This window comes from Phycodurus eques, chromosome 1 (genome assembly GCF_024500275.1).
Source record: "Phycodurus eques isolate BA_2022a chromosome 1, UOR_Pequ_1.1, whole genome shotgun sequence".
In the NCBI taxonomy this organism is placed as follows: domain Eukaryota; kingdom Metazoa; phylum Chordata; class Actinopteri; order Syngnathiformes; family Syngnathidae; genus Phycodurus; species Phycodurus eques.
In genome coordinates, this window is record NC_084525.1 from 4,134,223 (window position 1) to 4,158,224 (window position 24,002).

The 24,002-nt window shown below is 42.2% G+C and overlaps 1 protein-coding gene across 4 annotated transcripts; it reads right to left on the reverse strand.

Annotated features, from left to right (window-relative positions):
- Positions 1-860: 860 nt before the first annotated feature.
- ampd2b (adenosine monophosphate deaminase 2b) lies at positions 861-23,765 on the reverse strand. Of its 4 annotated transcripts, none has more exons than XM_061673128.1 (19): positions 23,624-23,765; positions 23,358-23,470; positions 13,395-13,519; positions 13,188-13,318; positions 11,867-11,935; positions 11,686-11,788; positions 11,305-11,503; positions 9,899-10,040; positions 8,941-9,030; positions 8,247-8,376; positions 7,958-8,152; positions 7,578-7,709; positions 7,005-7,168; positions 5,450-5,576; positions 5,204-5,367; positions 4,092-4,212; positions 3,769-3,942; positions 2,610-2,720; positions 861-1,699 (listed from the first exon to the last, which is right to left on the reverse strand). In XM_061673128.1, the coding sequence occupies exons 2-19, from the start codon at positions 23,446-23,448 to the stop codon at positions 1,484-1,486; spliced, it is 2,484 nt and encodes an 827-aa protein (XP_061529112.1). In that variant the 5' UTR covers positions 23,449-23,470; positions 23,624-23,765; the 3' UTR covers positions 861-1,483. The 4 variants fall into 4 exon arrangements, with proteins under 4 accessions (XP_061529112.1, XP_061529121.1, XP_061529129.1 ...); XM_061673137.1 differs by lacking the exons at positions 23,358-23,470; positions 23,624-23,765 and adding exons at positions 17,816-17,940; positions 19,025-19,088; XM_061673145.1 differs by lacking the exons at positions 23,358-23,470; positions 23,624-23,765 and adding exons at positions 17,816-17,940; positions 18,019-18,270.
- Positions 23,766-24,002: the final 237 nt, after the last annotated feature.

Here is a 24,002-nt window from a genome sequence, read left to right on the forward strand (position 1 = left end):
TTAAGCACAGTGTTAATGTTCAAAGTGTCCATAATGTTACAGTGCCTTGCAATAATATTAAATGTATTTTTTAGGAATGCAATTTAAAAAAAATAAAAGTTTTAATTCATAGCACTACTTTATTTTAATGTTGGTAATGGGGCTGGTCTTGGAGAAATTAATATTTTTTATTTTTAAGTGGTACTTTGTGTAAAAAGCTTGTGAACCACTGTACTAGCGTAGGTTAGTGGTACGACAACAGTGTGTGAAGACTTGCGCACATACTGTACGTATTCGGGTTACGTTGTCACCATTGTAAACCAAGGACCCCCCCTCTAATAAATAGTAAGGTTAAGAAAATTAAATACAAATTAAAACATTAATTTTGGGAATTATGTTTAAGGCAGATATGACATTTAACACGTCACCCACAACTAGGATTTGTTGAAATGTGAGGGGAGCACATCATTGTTGCGCTATGGAGGTAAATCTGTTGTCGATGTGCTGTCAGGTTGTGTCATTTCACCTGAAGCTTTTCTTTCCCTGTCAAAATGGCAGCCCTTGTGAACGAGCGCGATCGTGCGAAAGGTGCTGATCCTGAGTGACACGGCAAAATACATATACAATCTTAATGTTGAAGTCTTTTGTTGAACCTCTGAGTCCCCGCTGATTATAATGAGCTGACCTTGTACAAGCCATTTAAATGCGCTTTGTTCCAGCTACTTGCATGTTTTACTAAATCCCAATGCAATGTCACACTAATTCTTTTTATTCTCACAGATTACCTTGATCTGAAGTTTCGGTGCAGACGTGCGTTGGAATTAATATACAGAATTAATTAGTATTAAAAAAAAATGAGGGCCAAACACTTTAAAGTGAACATTTATTATTATTTTTTTTACATTAACACAGACAACATTAACATGTATTTCACAAAACAACGTGCAGCGCAGGATCATCTGAGACAAGTCAAACATTCCCATTGCGACTTGTACTTCTTAAGATAACACAAACACAATAAATGAAATTACAAAGGTTTCTCAGGTTTTCTTACATTTCCCCAAATGATTAATGAACTGATGGCTTTGGCAACGGTTGACCTCGTGCAAGGGGCGCGACTGCAGCGATGTATCACGCATAATCACACGAGCAGCACAAGTGAACGTACATAGATGGATTCTTAGATCGCTTGCATTGTTGCTGGAGACGAGCAATGACATTGCCTTCAAGCAGTCACTGAGAAGACTATAATAACCAAACAAACACTAATGAGATGTGAAGTCGATCTCAACCACTTGAATGTTGCTGCTAACAAGTTATGGCCATAAACACAAAATATTTTTTTTTTTTTTTTAAAAAGAAGATTTAGAGACCTAACAATGAGAACAACTCACGGAAATAAACAACCACAGATTATAGGCCCTTTCTCAATTTGCCACAGTGGTTGAACTATTTTGACACAAATGTGTACAAAGTTGTGATGCATGGAAACTATGTTGATCGTTTATTGCTTTCCTTGTGTAGCAACCATGCACAGACTCTCTTCCTCCTCAATGGTGTCCAGCTCGTCCGTGCGAATGGCCTGCGTTATTAAATTGAGCTCCTCGCACATGGTCTCGTAGCGGTATGCCACTCGGATGTCCGGAACGTTAGTGCGCCTGATGTCGTTGCTCTCCTGACCTTCTTGCACGTAGTCCGGCCCCAGCCAGTAGCTCTTCACCTGACCCGGAACAGCGATAAGCTTAAACCGTATTGCACAACGATTCCTAACCCGTATTCCGCGGCACATTAGTCATCATCCAATTTCACTTAGTCCGAAAAGGTTTATTCATTCACTACAAATAATGTATCTTTGTCTATTTCAGTGGCATATAGTGGCAGGGAGAACAATTATATACGCTTCCACTAGATGACAGAAGGTACAATTAACAACTGTCGTTAACTTGGGACCCACATTTTCCTACTGTTGCAAAGTGGCAACCCACTTTTTTAGAGGTTAAGAACAATAAAGCATTTTTGTGTTTGGAATTAGCCATTGAAAACGCATGTACAATATGTTATATTTTTAAACACTGTTTCAAATTAGTTTGACATACCGCCCAAAACATATTGCTAGTCATGTGGCAACTTACTTAGTACGCCTGTATTCTGTACAGGAAAAAAAAAAAAAAAAAATCTAAATATGAATACGTTATTTTTTTACTAGCTGTCCGCAACCCACCTGTTGAGAATCACTGAGTTAACCTGTGCGTCCACCTGCTGCCATTCATACAAAACTTTATTCAACCAAACATTTCACACTGCGCCAGTAACTTTGCGAGTAAATCGACACGAGATCGTCATTATTTCAGCATATATACAGGGTGATTGCATATCCTAACTCTTATTTTAAAATACTTATAATTTATTCATATGTTGTAATATTTTTTCTCCATTTTTTGATAAATAAATACATTACAAGTACTGAAAAATAGGGAGTTACTTTTCAATCACCCTTTTGTGCCATTTTTGTTTGGTGGTGTGCAGTGAGATTTTTCTCAAGTGAAATATGTGTCATGGCTCAATAAAGGTTGGGAAACTAATATAGCGAAAAAGCACGGCGTCTTGTGTTAATGAGTCATCACGGATACCTTATGAGAGAATCCGCTCATCAGCACGCTGTTTCTGGCCAGCTCACACATGTCACAAGAGCTCAGCTTCCACACTTGAGCAGCGATGCTGTACTCCTCCATCAGGGGCTCCTACAAAAGGAAGCGTGCACCAATAAAGAGCCTACTTATTCGGTTCCGTCCTACGTAACACAAAACTAAACAAATACGTATCACTGCTGATATGTACAGCTGTGCTCATAAGTTTACATACCCTGGCAGAATTTGTGAAATATTGTTTTTATAAATGTGACTGATGACTCAACAAGGACCATCGTTATTTTCTTTATGTTTATGCATTGTTTAATGATTGAGCTTTCTGAAATGTCTGACAGTTTAATTTGAATCCAATTAAAACTAAAATTAAATGTGTTCCGCCTGGCCCTTCATGTTTTCTTTAAAGAATTGTACACATCTTACAAATTCTGCCTGGGTAATCAAACATATGAGGACAATTGTGTGTTCTCTCATTGACTTAATAAAAGTAGGGCTCTGCATTTCAAAATAAGAGCGGGTAAATTAAAGGAGAAAGTTACCCATGTTCAAGTAAAGTGCTTAACTTCAGAAAAATTAAAACGTTTGCGTTTGGGAACTTAATTGACACCACAGTGAAGTCTCAAACAATTTGACATTTTAATTTAACACATCTTAACAACTGAGCCGTTTTAGAGGTTCTGTTCGTTCAAATCCTTTGTTTTGTTACATAATGGTGTTTCTCCGACTTTAACTCAACTTCCGTGTTACACTTCTCCTCTTGTGTCTGGGCTGCGCAGTATTACCGTTTGAGGTGCTGATTTGATTGGCTGACGTGGCTGACTGAACTCGCATGCGATTGGTCGGTACGGTTCCTCACTACCGTAAAGCCTGTAATGCTGCGCCGCTTAAAATAGAAGCGGTATGTCTTGAATCGCAACCTTACTTTTTTTGGGCTACAGTGTGGGTCCGTATGGGACAGGAAGGCCGGAAGTGAGATTCAAACTCTGTACCCTTCAACTGTGAGGCAGACGTGCTAACCACTTGGATGCGCTTGTTCAATAATGGTCCTCTTTGTTCCTCCCGAACAGCCAAGATAACCAGACTTACTGTATTGAACATAACGCAATTTCCCCGGCGTTATTCCTGGCGGTCTGTGTGTGCTGACCTTGGTAAAGTGAAACTGCAGGGGATCGTCTGTGGACAGAGAGACCATGAGGCCTCTGGAAAGGTACTCAGGCAGAGGGTTACGATGGTAGCTGAGAAACAGACTGTTATTGCTGAGCGGAGACATGGCGATGCCAATCTGAGCCAAATAGTACAGATACTGAAGCACAGGAGCCTGTGGACAGATTAAACATCTGTTAATGATACACCGCAACTGCACTTTTTCAATTTGGATTGACTGTACTTGATCAAGATGGTCACTTGTGCTGAGCAAATGTAATAGCAGTTGTCGCCTCTGGGTGTTTGTGCTATTGGGAGTCCCACCTTTCGGAGCAGCAGCCCGTGAGAGATGTTCTCCGACAGCATGAAACCAGACACCAGGTGATGGATGGGGCCTGCCTCGCCACAATGAGGACGTAGTACGAGACTGTGGAAGCCTCGCTGCCTGGATTGGAAAAACAAAAGAAAAAAGAAAAAAAAAAAACATCAGCAAGAAGGAGACCATCACTCTCTGCCTCATGTTGAACTGCACTGTGACTGTATGGCTCATCCATTGGCGACTGCAATGCAGAGCAGACAAGGTTTGTTATTTTTCATTGTTTTTGTGTGTTCTACTGTTCTATTCCTGTCAGCAGGTGAGTGACATCGTTTTTTTCCATACTTAAACGCCACTGATCTAAACTATAGGCAACACAGTTCCATAATCATGCATGTTAGATTCGTTGCCCATAGGTGTTGATGTGTGAATGCCTGTCAACATGTCTTTTTTAAAATTTGAATTTGTTATTTTAGTGTATTAAGCAACAGCGGAGTTGACCAGGAAATATAACCTAACCAACCGACCAACTAATATGAGGCATTTTAAAATGTGTAGAATTGAGTGAATTGAATAGATTTGCACTGAACTGCCTAAAACATTTTTGCAATGTATACTAAAAGGCTAATATTTTTTACAGGCCTTCCATGGAAAATAACAGCTGTTAAAGGGGCGTAAAAAACTTTTACCTTTTTTTTTTTTTTTTTTTTAAACAGACAGGCAGGCCAGGTTATTTGTAGATGACAAAAATACAATCAAAATAATGTAAAAATGTAAAATAGTTTATTTTAAAAAAATGTTATGTGTAGAAAATGTCGATCACCAAGTTGACTAGTAAAAAACTAAAAAAGTTAAGTGTAAAATTGTACATTTTACTTACTTTTACGATTATTTTTTTGTTCAATAAATGCAACAAATATTAAGAGATTCACATCAAAGAATATACACAATATGTCTATAGTATAGCTATTTTACAATGATATCAATAAACAAATGCCAACTAGTCTGACTTTGTCGTTTCCCAGTTCCAACAATCTTCTTTGCACACCAAAGTGAATCGAGGGGCGTGGGTATGAATCCATTTTCAACATTTTTAACCAGCCACAGGGGCCCCACATACCTGCGCAGGTGATTCAGAACGCTCATGTTTGCATACATATAGTAGAGGTAGTAGGAGTAGGGCGGATTGTCCTCCTCTGTCCAGTTGGCCGGCAACGGGCTGTCAAGGTTGAAGATATGTTGCTCTGGTTTGGACTCATCATCTACACTGTCAAAACCCACAACCTGCAAAGAGGGACAGATCAAAATAAAACGGTCCGTTTTTTAAGTGCGCATTGAATGGAATGATTTGACATGAACATCATACGTGCTGAAGGAAGAGGTGCAGCTCAGGATGGCTCCCTGGGTGGATTGTGACTTCAAACAGAGGCAGGAAAATGTTCTCCAGCATCTCCTGGAAGTTGGACAGCTGCTTCTTGGTGTGGTAGACATCACTTGGAGGAAAACAAATAGTTCTGGTAAGATGATTACCTGTTCTTTTTTAAATTTTATTTCATTTCTTTAAGGGAATGAGAGGAGCCGGTTTGATTGGCGGCGAATGAAGTCGGCTGTAAAGACTCCCACAGTGGCTCAGCCCGCCCAGCCTCGGATCCGCCGGGCTACGAAATTACCAACACAGGTCTAACATGCTTCTGGCGCATAATTGCACCGCCCGCCTCGTTAGATTTACACCGTTCATAAAAATAGGGCCATCAGTATTAATGCTTAAATCTTGGAATTGCATTTCTCTCTCTTCAAATGTGTAGAATTTTTTATATTTTAAACAGGTTACTTGTTTACTGTATAGTTTCACCACTACTCCTGACACTAAATTTGATTTCTTCAGTCATTTTTAGAGGACTTGCAGAATGAGTTCTGTTTTCCTTTCCTGTCGTTATTGTGCAGGAGTCATGCCCCCACACTGTACATACATGTACCAGCATGCTTTCCAAGGCTATCGATCACAGCATCCAAACAGACGTCAATGAGCTGTTGAAGCCCGTGTTGGCGGGGGGTCTCACGTATCATCAGTGGCGGGGTGGCAACTTCCGAACGGCGGGTCTGTTCCAGGCTGACCTGGTTCAAGCGTCTTTCTTAAAAAAACTAAATTTGAATAGGATAATTCCCACATAATTGCCAATACATACAGCCATCTTTTAACAAAACATAACTACAGACTATTAGTCAACAAATACAAGACAACTTGTAGTGTAGCTTTATGCCAACAAAGTCGTGCACGAGCAAGTCGAGTGTCCGGGCCGCGGTTTAAATTAGTGTGTTTATGATTCGTGACTCCGTCAGACTCTTGCTGTTGTGCCGTGCGCGGTGCGACCAACAATTGTTGTTGAGCAGCAGACAAGCCCTAAACGGGTCGTCTCCGCCCCCCTCCCCCCACACCAGACGTGAACCAAAATGTGCAAAGCTGACAGATCTTTTCAGCGGAGGAAGGACCCAGCAGCACGACTACTGGTGGGCACAGTGGGAAAATGCCAAAATATGGGACCAAGCAGACCATGCATTTGTTATGCAAATGATTTGGCATGCAAAAATTGTTAAATTATTTAGTCCTTATGTATTGCAAGCATCATTGATTGCTGTTGTTGCTGACCATCAGAAAATGATCAAGTCTCTATGACCTGACTTTGTGATTTACACTTTAAGCAATTAAGGGATAGTATTTGATATGTGAACAAATGAGTGAGATTACTCTAATATGAGAAAGCGTAAACCCTCCAACAGGGTGTGCGTGTGTGTGCCACAGACCAATAATACAAATAAAAAATAAATAAAATGCTGCGGGCAGCAAATCCGAGCGTTATCTGATTTTGTTAGCTTGTTTGACGGCGATTTGAATAAAACCTCTGTAATAGTGCTTGACTTACAAAAGTCGTGGCACTTGCACGAGCCAGCGCACGTTGTCCGAGTAGACCTGGTGTTTGACGGCCCACTTGGCCAGCTTGTCCCACTCGTCTCTGGAGCGCCCGTATACGGACAACCGCAGCTCCACATTCTGGTACTTGCTCTCCTCCAGGTCAGCCATCACCTCCTGAGTGACAGTGAAACCATACGTTCGCAAGGAATTCTCAGCATATTTTTTTGCCCCTCTCTCTTTGGTGCAGTCTTCATACATAACTGTATACTATTGGCCTTTATATATGAAGCTTTTGCTCCGTATATCAAAATATAGGTGAATTGTAATTATCGATTACATTTGAATTTTATTCCTCAGTCAATATTGATCTCCGTAATGCACTTTCGACATCCAAATTTGTGTATTTATGATAAAAATGTGACAAATGTTTTTTTGAAGGCTATTGTTTTGAAATTAAATTAGCCTGGTTTGACTTTCATAAAAAACTACTATGACTGAATGACTAGCTGAGAATGCCCGCATTACTTTGTACTAATGGCTACATTTGAAGGTGCAGCATTAAAAAGCTATCTTGTGAGTGCACCTTAATAATGTGACCGAAGTATTTCCCCTCGACGTGATTGTCCGTTTTGATGAAGATCTCTCTCAAGATGGATTCACCGATGGGATTGTATTTGGCATTGAACTTGTCAAATCGATGGAAAGTGTTGCGATCCTGCAATAGGAGGAAAAAACTGTTACAAACGAGTCCATCCATCCAGCCATCCATTCATCCACAATAGCACTTGTTCTGTGCAGGGTCAGGGAACCATTCACACAAACATTCACATCTATGGGCAATTCACTGTTCAATACATGTTTTTGAACTGTGGGAGGAGCCCAGACAAGCACACCGAAAACTCACTCCTCAACTGACTCTATAGCAGCCAGTTCAGCATTCTGGTAATCAGGCTTCTAATTTACCGCGTGCATGTCCAAGGTGTCCACACTGAGGTCAAAGGCTGTCAGGTTCATACAGTCAAACACCTCCATGAGCGTCTGACCCTTGCCTCTCTCCACATGCACGATCTCCCGAGGATACTTCTTCATGGCTCTTTTGATGAAGCGCAGAAGGTGCTTTTGGTTCATGCAGGAGGAGGCGTGGATATGAGTGTCCACCTGCAGACGCAAAAAAAAAAAGGAAGCCGATATACCGCTACACACACCCTGGGACGAAAAATATGGATTTGGCAAATTTAGACGCTGACAAGACCTTCCGGATGTTGTAGAAGTCTCGATGCGGGACTTTCTTCTGTGCCGCCAACTCTTTCATCTCATTCAAGAGGATGTGCATCTGGAACTTGGAGCTTAGATATTGCAGGCGACGGTAGCAGAAGGATTTTCTGCAGCCAAAGAATGGGACCACTTGTCATCATTTTGTATTCCACCAGGGGAAGCTCAGTGATTTTCTTCTGTTTTAATAGCAGTATGTACAGCACAGTATTTTCAAATTATGTGTAGCAGTACTTGAGATATCAACATGGACCAAAATCGTGTGCCTCGCTTTAATTTTGATTAGAAATCTATATTTTTTTCTTACATATTAAATAGTAGTTTAAAAAAAACAAAAAACAGCTGAACTATTGGAACCTGATAGTTTGTTGAATGCCTTTTATGGCCCATTAACATAATACCTACACAATTGTCATTAGCCGTCATGCATTTCTAATTTATTATTAGATGGTTTAAACTGGGCCCCGTGATCGACCGGCGACCAGGCCAGTGTGTAGTCTGCCTTTTGCCTGAAGACAGCCTGGGATAGGCTGCAGCTTCTTCTTCACACCAACAACATGAGAAGCCATTTACGAAATGGACCGATGCATGGGTGTTACAGTATTAAATGAAAGGTTGATATAAAGATTGCAAGTGTGGCAAATGATGCGTTTTCAAAAGGGAAGCTAATGTACACTGGTCCATTGATGATGAGGGCCATCATGACGTTCATGTCAGCGATGTATTCCTGCAAGTCCGGATATGGTAGGTCCAGCTCTGTGCTCCTGCAAGCAACATGCAAACATAGGAGTGGAATAGAAGAATTTCAAAGTGAGAATGCATGCAAATTTCATTGGAATAAAAACACATTTGAATCTACAGTGTATTTTTTATATCAATAAACTGGAAATGGTGTTTAAAAAAGACTCGAGGCTCTATGACGAGGGGATTTGTAAACTCCACAATGTTTGGAATAAGTGTGTAAACTTACAAGGGGACTTCATTTTAAAAAAACCAAATAAATGTTTCAATGTGAGATAAAATGTTTTTGTACCATAGCCCACAAGCTTTTCAATCACCCCTCGTAAACATTCACAGAACAGGGTGGAAAAAGTAAGCAAACCCTTGGATTTAATAATTGGTTGAGCCTCCTTTGGCAGCAATAACCTCAACCAAACATTTCCTGTAGTTGTGATCAGGATGAATTTTGGACCACTCCTCTTTACAAAAGTTGCAGTTCAGCAAGATTTCTGGGATGTAAGGTGTGAATAACTCTCTCGAGGTCAGGCCCCAGTATCTCAATAAAAATATAAAAGCATATACTGTAATTGTTTGTGTTGCATTAGTTCAAGCAGACTCTGTTTGTCCTCGTGATTTAGATGAAGATCAAACAACATTTTATGATTTACGCAAAGACATTCCAAAGGATTCACATACATTTTCGTCCCACAGCATACGAGTAAATTGAGTCACAAGGTTGGTCAGGGGTATGAATTAAACTTCAAGGTACCACTGTGCCTGGAAATGAAAGCACAAATACTGATCTCTTATTTCTTATTCATCTTTTGATGTCCAAGCCAAACGTTTACAGTAAAAATAAAGGAACGGGCCCCACTGTTCCAATACGTTTAGTGTGAAGTGTATATAACTCACTTGTCCATGGTCTCTGTTGATGTGTACACGTGCATGACGCCATTCACCATCTTGCAGCCGTAGCCCATGTCGGGAGGCATGCTGGTCGGGTCTTTGTTCTTGTAGGGGTGTGTTCCAGAAACCGGCGGGTGCACTGTGGCATCTGAGGGGAGGACAAAATGTCACAGCGAGTGGCAGCTTTGAGCAAGGTGGGAACAAACATGCGACTCATCTCTCAGCGTAAGAAAAGCGCCTGCACATTGGGCAGCCTGCTCAGGGGCGTGTAACAGATGGATGGTGGTTAGGCGTGAATGTTGGAGTAATGTTCAGAATGCTGCCTTACTGTCCTTTATGACTATGTAGAGACTAATCAGGAATAAGGCTGTGACTATGAGCAATAATTAGTTTAAACCGTGACTTCAGTTTACCCCTGGTATGTTTTTACTAGCGTGGGATTGTCCATTTATACAAATTTGCGCGGAAATCCACAGCTCATAGGATTACTTAAATGCCACGGAACATTGTTTTTTACGACTCAGACCAAATTGTACGAAAACCAAAGCAATATTTACCATTTGAACAAATGGAAATCAAATTAATCCGTTATAGACACCCAAAAATATGAACAAAAATTATGTTTGATAGAGAATAACTATAGTTTTGCAGAAATAAATAGTCTGAACAAAATATAAATGACTAATGAAATTGATAAATTGACATTTAACATCACATTCCTTTGTTGAAGACTTTATTGCATTTGGAAAACGACAAGGAGGGGAGGGCATTTTTGTACTTCGCTATGAGATCTTTTTTTTTTTAATTATATCCTGCTTCTCGCCTTCTTTATCAAATGGCTGGCACTCCGAACGTTCTGTCATATTGTGTAAAAAGGTTGAATAGACAACATTCGAGCAAGTTAGGGCAAAATCGGCACAGCGCGTTCTATCAAAAAAAATCAGGCCTTCAAAATAAAACCGCGGCAGTTTGGAAACAGTTTCATTGCACTTTCTTTGGCCTCATGGTGGCTAATTTAGCTGTCACAATTAAATAATGTTGTGCTTGTTTATTGAGTACGTCTGCTAAAAAAGCTGCCACAGGGCCAAAGAAAGTGGGAGGGCCGCATTTCTTTGTCGGGGTTATGTTCCAAAAATGCCTCGCTTTTCTGTGCAACAACTATTAATCACAGTGTGCTCGGAACGGAACTGACAATTCCACGTGGATGCTAGTACTTTGCCAAACAGAAGTTCAGAGGTTCCATCTTAATTGCTCCATTTTGTTTTCATTTTACTTGAGCAGCTGCATATCTGAAGCTTTTGGCTTGCAACGCAACGCAAAGCAAAACAAAAAAAAAAGAACCAATCGACAACCCGTGACTTGAGAAATTCGGAAGGCACAGTACACCTGTATATACGGTAATGACAGGGTACCTGCGGTGACAGTGGCCTTCATCGCCTCTTGGAATTCATCTTCGTACATAGTTAGGTCGAGGGGTCTCTCGCTTAGCTCCTGCAGGTATCGAGCGGTGGTCCTGCAGAAGCACTGCAATGACAGGCCCATATACTTCTGTCTTATGAACAGGGCTTTCACCACACACTTTGCAGCATCCAGCAGGTCTGTGAATGGAACCTGGATAGTGGGCAACACAACAAGAGATGATGGGGAAGAAGCTAAGCATTAACTCTTTCACTGCCAGCCTTCCCAGTTAACATGGATATTTGACTTCTAAAGCCGTCAATGGCAGTGAATGTGTTAAAGAGGATGCGCCGTATATGTGGAAATACACACCACAAAAGAATTGTTGGACTTACCCCACATTTCTCTTCTCCAGAAATGGTGACTCGCTGGTATTCTCTTTCTGGGAGCAGCTCTCTATCCAGCAGGTCTGGCGCTTGACTCTGCTGCTTCATGTATCTGACAGAAAATATCTGGGGTTTTTTCTACTCAGGCACACACATGAGGTCATTGAGCAAATAATTGCCAGGCTCTCACTCGAGATCTGTGGCGCTGTCTGTTTTCATAAACTCCTGTTTGGCTCGCAGCAAGATGTCTGGTTCAAATCTGTGGACAGAGATGCTGAGCTTACACTGGTCACACAAGATGAAGCATGCAGTACATACAGACACTTAGATACACTGGTAAAGATAAACCTCACTTCTTCTGACACTGTCAGAAAGCTTTACTATAGTGGCTGTAGTTTGTTGAGCTATTCTAATTATTTTACTAGAAGCCTTTTGTAATGATCTCATTATATTTTTGTTACAGCTTTTAAACCTCCACAAATCTCTGAATCACCATTCGCAAACTCTAAAACTATCCCCTAAAAAAAAAAAACGCACCAATTTCCTTTTTTCCAACACCCTAAAATGCCACCTGAACGGCCAGCTCCTTCTAAAGGCCAGGACACATCAAGCAAATATCCGGGCCAGCTCGGCCGAAAAGTGACACCGGACACACCACGACCACGACGACGACGACGTGATCTGACCATGCAGAAGACAATGAGATGTTAGCCAACTTCATGGATTATGATAGCAGCCTGTCAGACCAGGCGTTAATGTCAGCTTGTGTTGACCATTCAAGCCAGCTCTGCTACTGCTTCACAGTATACAGTGTTACAATTTTCAGTCACGTTTACACACCCGCATCATTAAAAAGGAAATAAAAAATGCAGACGGCGTAGGTACATAAATCAATATGCAGTAGGTGACGAGTCAGCCCAGGCCGACGACACAGCATGTATGGGAAAATTGCATCATTTCTCTAATTCTTTCCACCTGATGTGATGTCGCTCCCAGGTGTAATTTTTTTTTCTACTTTCAATTGTGCATTCCCCGTGAATGAAAACAGCCATATGAAAGATTATAGATATATAAAATCGAAAGAGGCATTCAAATATAAATTGGGCACTCTTGCAGACTAGTGTAAATCAAGTCCTTTTCAACACTTTATATTGGTCAATAATTTGTAAAAATAACAGACCCGTGTGAGGATCGACCCGTAGTATCGATTTTCCAAAAACTATAATATTCACCAAGTTTGGACAGCAGGGATGTACTGAAATATTGATGAGCTCATCTAAATTCACTCACAAATTAACTTCGTGTCAAATCTGTGCCTGTCTAGTTGAACACAAAGCTATTATATGAATGGCGACAGGTGGACACAAATTAATTGTACTTTCTACCATTTAGTGCTAGTGCTTCCCAAATGTCTTACACCACCTAAGTGCCATCTCATGCAGGTGGGCTTTTCCCATGAAAGTAGGGCATGCAGCTTTAATGTGTCCCCCCCCCCCCCCCCTGCCACTCACTTGACATCCTGGCTGATCTGACGCTCCAGGCGATGGCGTCGCTCCTCGAGCTGTTCAATGGGGCTGTCCTCTGGGAATTCATAAGGAGCACTGCGCATCTCGCTTTCTGCCAGGCTGCGTGAGAACAATTCCTTCACAGACACAAATGCATAGGTACAAATATACTACAACTTCATTCAAAAGCGAACAATACCACAGAGAACCCACCTCAGCAATTTCCTTGTATTTGCCATCCATGGATGTACGCAGGTCTATGGACTGTTTCAAGGCAACGGGGATCCCGGGCAAGGAATGCTGAGGAGTGAGGAGGTGACGGGAACCACGGAGGTCGACTGGGGAAGGAAGTAAATGTTCCATCTTAGTACGAATTGAATGAGTCTGTCAATCTTTTCGTCAGTCTCTGTAGCATGTGTTTTATGATTGACCCCCAACTGCCTTAATTCTTTCGTATGGTCAAGTCACACGTTCGGACGGACTCTTGCCTCTAGACAGACTTCGTTCATAGGGCTCAATCCTTTCATGTGAGTCAGACCCACTATGCTGTTTTGAATGCCAGACTCGATAGCGTTCTCTCTGACAAAAAGCCCAGTGCGAGGTATGCAAACACTTGGTAAAAAGCCTGAGTGAAGAAAAAAAAAGAAAAGCTAAGACAAAGTCTAAAGCAAAGCGTGTCGTGTAGCACCTTCTGCTGAGCACCCTCTTCTTAACACATCCTACTCAACATGTAGAACGAGCTTTGCTGGAAAACACAACTAGTATCATTATTAGCGTCTTTGCTATTTAACACTCCAGTACAAGCAAAGTGAGGCAAACTAACTAAAGGACAAGTAAGTAGGCTCAGCTGTTTGAATAGATCCCTGTGCCAGGGGGTATTTTCATTCGCCATCAGTAGGCCCCTCCGAATCACAAATACGCAGCGGAACACTGTAAATTAGAGCTACGAACGAATCTGTGGTGATTTGATTTGACTTGTGAGTTGATTGAAAAAAAAAAAACTAATCACAAATCCTAATTTGAATCAAGAGAAACAGATTTCATACTTTATTCTGACCAGAGCTGCGAAGTAAATGGGGAGAAGTTGAGAATTTACTTCTGGTGTTTACGACCGCCGCCATTTTGACTTAGCTGTACACTAGCTACTGTAGCCGAGCACATGGATCACAGAGCCGTCCCCCTTGAGACGATAATCTCTGAGAAACGAGGCATCCGATGGACTCCGTGGAGGAGTATTGATTGATTGAGGAGTATCTGTAACATTTGCACAACCAACATTGTCCCAGATGATCGCACTACTCGTCACTTTAAACCGCATACACTCCTTGAAGTCTCGCCGCCCTTTGCACAATGGTCATTGCACCGGACTATTGCAATATTAGTCATTCGAAGTGCTCTAAGTGCTAGAGGACTCTGCATCTTTTTGCACAATAGTTTTTTGTCAATGTCTTTATGTCCCCAAAGTGTTCTGTAAACTCTTGTACTAGAGCGGCTCCAACTACTGGAGACAAATTCCTTGTGTGTTTTGGACATACTTGGCAAATACAGAGGATTCTGATTCTGATTCTGGATGTTAATGGCAGACTGCGACTGTGGCAGATGATTTGGATAACGTTATGCAGGATTCATTCGACACGTCATGGCAGATGACTGATGAGAGCTAGTATGCTACTGCTAACTAGCAGCTAAGCTAACAAGCTGGCTTAGTAGAAGCAGGTGTTCTCAGCCAGCCAGTGTTGGTTTATGCATTTTACAGCACTGGGACCAGCACAAAACGGACCATGGCCACGATGCTTCAAGGGATCCTGGTTAAAGTAAGCCATTATAGACTAAAAAGAAGCACTATGGCAACAGCTTTTTCTGGAGGGAAAAGGAGTTGCTAAGACGCGCCAGCCAAAATGCATCTTTTCTGGTGTTGTGACAAACTATGCGACCCCAAAAAAACAAAACAAAAAAAACTCCGACTAGGACGTAATCAGGTAAACTAGATAGTTTTCAAATAATCAAATTGGATTTTTCATTTGGACAATGACGTCTTTCTTTCCGAATAGTGCAAGGAGTAACGATTCGATTGTGATTCGCTCGTCCTGTGTTACTGTCAATGCAAATAGCGAATGGGGATTTGGACTGCAAGTCCAAGTCCTACTGTAAATAAAAGGTCATCCCATTTCATATAAACCCGTCAACGAGTCAACAAAGTGCTCACTGTGATGCCTCCCTCTATGCCACAAAGCCGCAGATGCTCGTGCGCTATGTAAAGCAATGGAGTGCCAAGATGTTAACCCTGCCGCCTGTCACGTTGAGCCATATCAATTCTCCCTGATAACACAGGACACCGTTGTCGAGGGCAGCATGCGACCAGCGGCAAAGACATCTAAGCTAGGCCGCAGTGAAGCGGAGCCAAACCGACCCGCAGCTAATCCCCTAATGGCTTCTATATTTGGGTCAGATGCATCTATGGTTGCATAACATCTCATCCCCTCACCGCCGGAGAGGCGAGCACTCCTATCATACAAGTCATGATGTACTTGATGATATCATGTAATCTAGTCAACGTGGGCAATAATTGATCTGAATGAGCAGGGCAAAAGCAGTAGGGGGTGAAACAAAACTGCAAACAACCTTGAGGCATGGTCAGGTGTCTTAAAAGAATTGACAAAGAATTTCCCCCTCATCACTCGTGAGCCGAGAAATCAGGTCAAATAGTATCATCTTGTTAAGTATGTTGCATGAATATTTCAGGAACAGCAACGGACAGTCCAACAGACAGCGGATTATATACAGTACATGCAATGCCATGTACAGGCGCATCTCAATAAATTCGATTAAATACAGTGGACACAAAATGTCGACACACACCTGTTCAATTGACAGGTTTTTGGGATGTTAAAAGAAGAGATCACGATCTATCAGCGGAGAACTTTTCCCACCATTATTGTGAAGGATAACTTGTATGACTAAATTGAAAAAGAAAAACGAAAAAAAAGTAAAATAAGGTAAAAATAACTGCAATCGTGTGTGCACACCCTCAAAACTGGGATGTGGCTGTGTTCCGAATTAAGCAATCACATTCAAATTTAAGGTAAATGGGAGTCAACAAAAAGACTTTTCCTGATTTGTTTTGTTATTGTTGTTCTAGCAGAAGCCAGAAGGTTTTGTACGAACATTGACTGCGATTTGGAAATGTTCGTAATGCCTTCCACCCTGGGTAAGGCTCCGCTTTGTGCTGAAGACAAACAGACCCAAAGCATGATCCTACCACCATAATTCTTCAAACATAACTTTTGGAATTATGGCTAACAAGTTTAACCAATTGGTTTCGTCGGCGCATAACACATTTACCCACATGCGTTTGGGAGACTTCAAGTGTTTTTGTTTTGTTTGTTTTTTTACAATATTTTGAAACCAAGTTTGAAATATTTGGCCAAACGTTTTACACCAATTACCACCTTAAAAAGTACTTGGCTCGCCAACATTAAAGTACAGTAGTGTAGTAGGCCCAGACAAGGCATAGTTTCCCCCCCCCCCCAAAAAAAAATTATATTGTAAGCCAGTGTAACAGTATACACGGTTTGAATATTAACATTATGCTTAAATATAGGAAAATAAACAGTACTTAAATAATGATTGAATTAAAATACATTTCACATAAAAGTTAATGGTACCTAATAAATGTTAAAAAAATGTTCTTAAAGATTAAATGCAACTCTATTGTACTTAAAGGTTAAATACAACTGAACTGTATTTAAAAAAAATGTACTGCACTGGATTAAAAAAATATTTAAACCACTGTAACATTAAGGCCTTTTCACATTGCACTTGACGCCCTCGACTTTCCCATTCATTGTGTGTGTGCTGAGGGGGCATCAGCGCGCTTCGACGGGATGCCCAGCGTCAACGCGGAGGGCATCTGACGCTCAGCGCTGCGTCGTCGAATAGAAAAATGTTCTTTTCTGGAGCATTGAAAAAGCGTTAAAAAAAAAAAAAAGCTCCTTCAGTGGGAGAAAGGCTGGCGGAGTGATTTCTGAGTGCTATTTTTGGAGGATTTGTATTGTAAACGGCAAGGGGAAAATGAAGGACGCTCAAATGCATATACATGCGGTTTCTCTTTGTCCCGAACTCTCTGCTTAGCCTGAAATATATCTCAGAGCGGTCTTGGTAAAATTGTAGCTCACGAACAAGCCTAAATTCTCCGAGGTGCCGACGAGCCATTACAATGGGATAAACCCATATCCTATTTTTTTTTTCTGCAGCTCGTCTCCTCTTCCTCCTCCTTAAAATGAAAAATGCTTTTGTGAAAAAGACAGCGACATCTTGCCGAGGTGCAGTCTACTTCTGCGGGAAAAACCTCTCTGTTTACTTTCTTGTTAGCTGCTACGTTAGCACTTCCAAATATGGGACGGCCGCACGCCCGTTGCCGTCAACGTTGCGCTTTGACGCGAGGGCCCTTCGCACTAAACAAGTGCAGTGTGAAAAGGCCTTTACGGTTTTAACATTGAATTCGGCGACACTGTCACATCCCACTAGAGGGAGCTGGAGTACTACACTTTGAGAATCACTGTTCAAATTTATAGCGATGCATGTGGTAGAACGTCTGCAGGAAAGAAACGGTAAACAAGAAGTTGGGGGCGTACCTGTAAGCATACGGTGTGGAACTTTGCCAAAAGTTTCATCATTAGACTGCATCGTATTTTTCTTCCTGGTCACGTCATGCAAAAAACTGCTACTTGTTGCTCGGCACAATTGATGGGGCTCAGTCCTAAATGCCGGACAAACACATACTGTACTCCAAAATTACTCCTCAAACACAACTATCAAGACATCTCCTTATACTCACTCAATTTGGTCAGTGCTATGTGTTCAATCTTATGAGAGCATCGTCTTGTTTCTGAAACTAAAATGCCACCAAGCACTTTACAATGCACTTGCACATATTGACTGCGCAGGCTTAGTATTCAGTCCACACGGGATCCCTGTGACTCAAATGTGTACACTCGTAATCATCGCTTTTGTGTGACGAGTGTGGAGGAGGCACGTACAGCAAGCAAGCACACTGACAATCGGAATCTTACAGTATATTACCTGCCCCGGGTGACCACATAAAAATATTCTCGAACTAAAAAAAAAAACAACAACAACACATCAACCTACAAACACACAATGCAGCGTGACAACCAACGAGGCAGTGAGTAGCATACTATTATTTGCTTTTATAAGTCTTCCTCCTGCAGCATTTCTCAGGCTGCAGCCATGCGATGTGTTCATCGGCGTGGTGGGTTCTTGTGGAAAACTTCCGTCATACTTCTCTTTAAATGCAGCCAAGTCTTGTGCACAATAATCATAATTAAAAAAAAACTTCAGAAAACAACCATTTTGACCATTGTGTCAAAATTTGGGGGTGGTATTTTTGGGGGGAGTGCGGTGAGCGAGGGGGACTCATTCAATCCACATGCACACACAGTGTGGGAGAGACTGCACTGCTGTCAGGGGACAGGTAAGAGCAGAGCGTAACCGAGTGTGGAATAGGAGAAACAGGACTTTTGCTTTTGCTCAGGATAAGGCTACAGTCTTTAGCGCAGCATACCCTGTCTCCTCAAAGAACATTTACCAGCACTTAGACGGCACCTGGAAAAAGGGGAGAAACATGGGGGAAAGAAGAACGGCGAGATGGATGCCTGCAAAATGACCAAAGATCCAGGATGCCATCCTCTGTCCTTTTGAAGATGACTTTTACACAACAGAGGGGGGAGGAGGGGTGGGGGTGAACCACTAAAAGGGCCAAAACACAAAAGAGACACATTCATCTGCATTCTTCCCTCTTGCTCTGTCCCCGTCATACGTACAAAGAGGTGGTCCAGCAGATCCATGAAGGCCCCCTCACATGCCCTCTCCTAGCTCAGGTCAGCTGTGGCTGCACTGGCTGCCTTTGGCGCTGATCTTCCTCATTTAAACGCCTCTGACGTCTCACTGGAACGTACCACGGGAGCGCTCAGAAAGGGGGGACGGTGGGTGGCTTTTCGGTATAAAGTCCGCTGTCCAGCCTCACAGCACGCCCTCCTCCCCACTCCTGTCCTCTGCATGTTTCTGTAGTCTGTTTATGAATCAACCTGTGCTACATAGTCCTGTTTAGTTTTTTTCCCCCCTCTCTGAGACGATGAAGACCGTCCAACAAATAAGCCCCCCCACCCTCCTCTCACGTGGTGAAATGAAAGGGCCAGCACCTTGGCCCCATTCTGATTGAAGGAGCACACATTCTCTGGCCTGCACATTGAGATGGACACAAAATACCATCTGCTATTAAGCAATCATTTGTTGGCAGTCGTGATCTGTTCTGACTAATAACAATGGTTGCTAAAATGTGAACATCTAGGGCAGCGGTGTCCAAAGTCTGGCACGAGGTCCATTTGGAGCCTGCAGAGTATTTTCTTCAAATTCTAATACTAAAATGAAACACTGCCCACATCAGAACACTGCAAAGGAGGATCAGGACCACACAGACATGTTACACACCAACAGTTTACTTTATTTCTTTTGACCATTGGCCAAGTCAATTTGAGGGGTTCTGCTCTGAAATGTTCTTGCGAGTATTTTTTCAAGACATTGAAATACATTTTTGGGTTTCTTCTGTAATATTCAAATTTAATGAGATGGTGAATTGTTTTCTTCTTCTTAGCTGGCAGCTATAATCATTCAAATTCTAAGAAAAAAAATGATTAAATAGTGCAGCGCATGTAGTGGATCTGTACAATATTTGAGTTTTACGTTTTGAATTGACCTACCGAAAAACATTTTTCATGATATTCTTATTTACTGAGATGCACCTGTATGCGATACAGTGCTGACAAAAATCCATGTAAAATCTAGAAAATAACTTAAATGTTATTAATAAATCACTTGTAAATAAATTTAAATAACTGAAATGTACAAGATGTACAATATTAAGAATATTGTGACTATTTAATTTGTCACTAATCCGTGCGTGTGTGTAGTAACCTGATGCAAAATGAACATTTTAAATAGGATTTTGTTAACGTCCAGTATCCGCCTATTTAAATTGCAAACCATTGCTTATTGTGTCAGATTTTTTTGCATTCAATGATGGCAATTTATTGACATAAATTCATTCCAATTTGTCTACTTAATTTTCCTCCTCAAAAGAGGCTCCAACAGCATGATTCCGCTCTGCTTTAATTGAACCTAACTGTGAAATCTCAACTGTTTTAGCCCTAACATAACTAAATTTTTTATTTTAATTTGTTTTTTTGCTGTGCTATGGCTAAAGTTATCGATGTTTAAGCTACATATCCAGTTGTGATTATGAGTTTCCATACCCCGGCGGAATTGGTGGAATACTGTACTGGAAATTTTGGGGGTAAGTATGACTGATGACTGAACAGGAAGCATCTCCTTATTTTCTTTATTGCTATGCTTTGTTTAATGATTGTGCTATTCTCTAGTGCCTTATAGTTGAATTTGAATCCCATGAAAAATAACATGGACCTAACTCAGTTATTCTTTAAAATGTACAGTCCTCAAAAGAAATTTGACTCATTCTTTGAAGCTCAAAGTTCATTTGACTATGGGCTGCTTCCGGAGCTGACACATGAAACCATGAAAGAATGAGTTTTACTGTATAAAAGAGGCCAAACACAACACCACCTTTCAATCACAGGGCTCCCCTTGGTGGTCGGATGTGGCACCTCACACAATCTCGGCAAGCAAACTCATGGAAAAAGCATCGATTTTACATGTGTGCACCAATAAAAGTTGAAACATTATCATGACAGAAAAACTTGAAGTAGAGGATCAAATTCACTCGTCATCCCTGTCCAAATTATACAATTAAAAGTTATATGGCGTTCGACTTATTTAAAGTACTTCGGGTATAGCGATCCATCATCACATCCATATTGTAACTATTCCACCAATTTAATTGAACAATTATCATTATAAATACTAATTAGTAATAATGTATGAAGTTCTAACAACTACATGAGTCATTTGAACTCGATGTCAGGTGAATATTTATCGCTGACTAAATGGATTTTTAGAGATGGTCATGCAAGTGTACCTTTTGTGAACCAAACCTTGTCTCTCTCTCTCTCTCTCTACAGGGTGACAAGACGTGTTGCCAGCAGCCAGAGGTCTGGTATCACACACGCACACAAACACCAGATGTGAGCGCCGATAAGACAAATGGACGGCTGCGCCAACAGTGCCCGAGTCCGCGGGGCCTTTAAAAGAACATATGTTGGTTGACAGGAGCGACTGGGCACACAGAGGCCAAACAACAGCAAGCGGAAAGACGGCGGTGCTGATAGATTGAAGGTTGTCGCACGAGGGCGTGTCGGCCAAGCGATGATGGGTGGGAGACCCGACGCCCAGTTAATCATTGATCGCTACAATGACATATTACTCACGCTGGTTGTGTCAGAGGAGGGATCTATTATTCATGATTCTGCTTGTCATATATTCCAGGACGTGTTCTGGCAACAGATGCGTGGGCACGGGATGAAGACGTGGGGTGTGAGGCCGGAGCGCAAAGGATTCAAAGACCCGTCATCGGCCTCACCTCTAGCGGCAATTGCCTACTAGTAGGAGCGGTACTGCTAATATATCAAATATATTTCAAAAGTCACTTATGGTCTTGTATTGTTGATTGAAATTTTAATTGAAACGTAACCTGGATGAAATTCACCTCCATTAAGCGAGAATATTTGTGGTACCGTCTTTGATTGGGAAAGTTCGCCCATAAGTGAGCGGCGCACCTCGACGCGCGCGTCACCTTTTTCGTAGCAATCGAGCCACCGTTTCACGCGGCAAACAACATTTCGGGAGTCACGTGCCTTTCTGAGGCCTTCTTCAAGCTTTGGGAGATCCCGAGAGGTTTGCACTGTAGTATACTGTATAAACTAAATGCGTTATACCTACAAAATACTTTTAATTGGCATTTTTGATGGCATTGAACTGATTGAAACAGTTGAAGAAGCGGCGCCCAGCACGTACAGAACGGACAAACTGTTGAGTGGGCACCGTTTACGTCTCACAAGTACGTTTTTCACAGCAAGAGTATTGATTCGCCCACCTCGGCTGCTCGCCCTGCACAAAGCCTGGCAATTACGTGCTAAATGTGGACATCACTACGCCTCAGCTCGCCGCACAGGAGGGGAAAAAAGCCTGTGTAACTGACACAATTATGTGAGTTTACACTCAGTGTAGCTATGACCTTTAATTAGACACTGCTATGGCCTCTGCTGATACACAGTTGTATTGGATTCCACTGATTCTTAGTCTCGTGGGCAGGAGTATCATCATCGACATACAAGAATCACTGACAGTGGTGCGCAACAGGGGTGGGGAGAATTCCATCAGCACAATGTAACAATATCCAAAACGTGAGCTGTATCAAATATTCCGCCTTTACAATGGTTATCACGTTCAGTTTTGATTGAAAGTGTCGTTTCACAATATGTTCATTATTGCGGTTGCCGTGGTGCACAACTGTACTGCGTCAAACGCAAACATTTGACTCTTTCGCCAAACTAATTGACACAACCCAGACAGACTCAGCCCGCATTCTGATACAAGTCATTTATGATTTAATATGAATAAATACGTGAAGCAAGTAGGCAGGAGGGAGGGGGCATGATGCGGATCAGCAGCAGGGCACATTAAACACAATCAGAAGCATTTCTGCGTTTGACACGAGACGACCGTGCCACATTGCAGTTTGCGTCAGTGTGTGCATACATCACACAGGAAACTAATCCTCTCATTCACGGGGGGGATCAAGTCCTGTACACGTCTCTCTGCACGACACATGCCATTGCCTTGCAGCATGGCAACATCATCAGCGCTTACTATATATCATAGAAGTGTACAAGTAACGTAGTGCAGGTATATAAAAAAAAAAAAGGAAATACATGAAGTAAAACCACACGAAGGAGCCGGCCTTTATAACGACTGTCGTAGTCATGTCGTAGAAACAGATGTATGCGTGTGGTGCCAACAAGTTCGACACAGTCAAATCAATCAGACAAGAGCTGCAGTCTTGTTGACTTGCTGCGCAGCCAGTCAACAGGTTATGCACCCATTTAAAAGTGGTTATAGCTACTACACAAAATCCTAAGTACTCAATAACCACCACTAATATTCCAAGCGTTCCCTGCCACTCACCCGTACTGGCTGTGTACTGCAGGCTTCCGCGCTTCCTGAAGGGGGAGAGGGGCTTGCTTTTGGCTGCCCCGGGGGGCACGGTGGAAGACATGCTGCCGGTTCCTCTGCTCCCACTTGTTTGGGAAAGGGGGTAAAAAAAGGAGAACTGAATGAGTCAGAGCTGCAGAGGTTGTTCGAGTCGATGGAGAGACAGAGCGAGGGAGGAAGGAGAGAGATGTTGCACCAATGCTGAAAGCTTGGGGGGGGGGGAGTCGATTGCAACGTACGCGTGTGTGTGTGCGTGCGCGTGTGTACGTGCTTAGAAGCAGGGTATTTCCAAACTGCTTGGTACAGCGGGAGGCTGCAGAGCATCTGAGCATCCCTCTGCGGAGACTCTGTTCCCGCCCTCTTGGAAGAGTTCAGCGTTGGAGCTGCAGCATTGATGGAGGCTGGGGGTGTAACTGAAAGGCGTGGTTACCCGTCACACACACACACACACACACACACACTCCATCCTCCGGCACACACAAACATACACATGCGCACACACAGAGAATACAAATGATCCACACGCTCAGCAGCACACTCCTCCTGGCCACGCTGTTGCCATGACAACTCAAAGCCTGTGCGGGTAAATTAAGGGAGAGGAAAGTTCTGATTTTGGAA

Coding starts and splice junctions, on each gene's coding strand:
- ampd2b (XM_061673128.1), bottom strand. CDS start 23,448: ATGTCTTCCACCGTGCCCCCCGGGGCAGCCAAAAGCAAGCCCCTCTCC. Junction 8,153..8,246: donor ACTTCTACAACATCCGGAAG/GTCTTGTCAGCG, acceptor TTGCGTCTGCAG/GTGGACACTCATATCCACGC. Junction 5,577..7,004: donor GTGCAAGTGCCACGACTTTT/GTAAGTCAAGCA, acceptor TTTTCCTCCAAG/TGATGTCTACCACACCAAGA.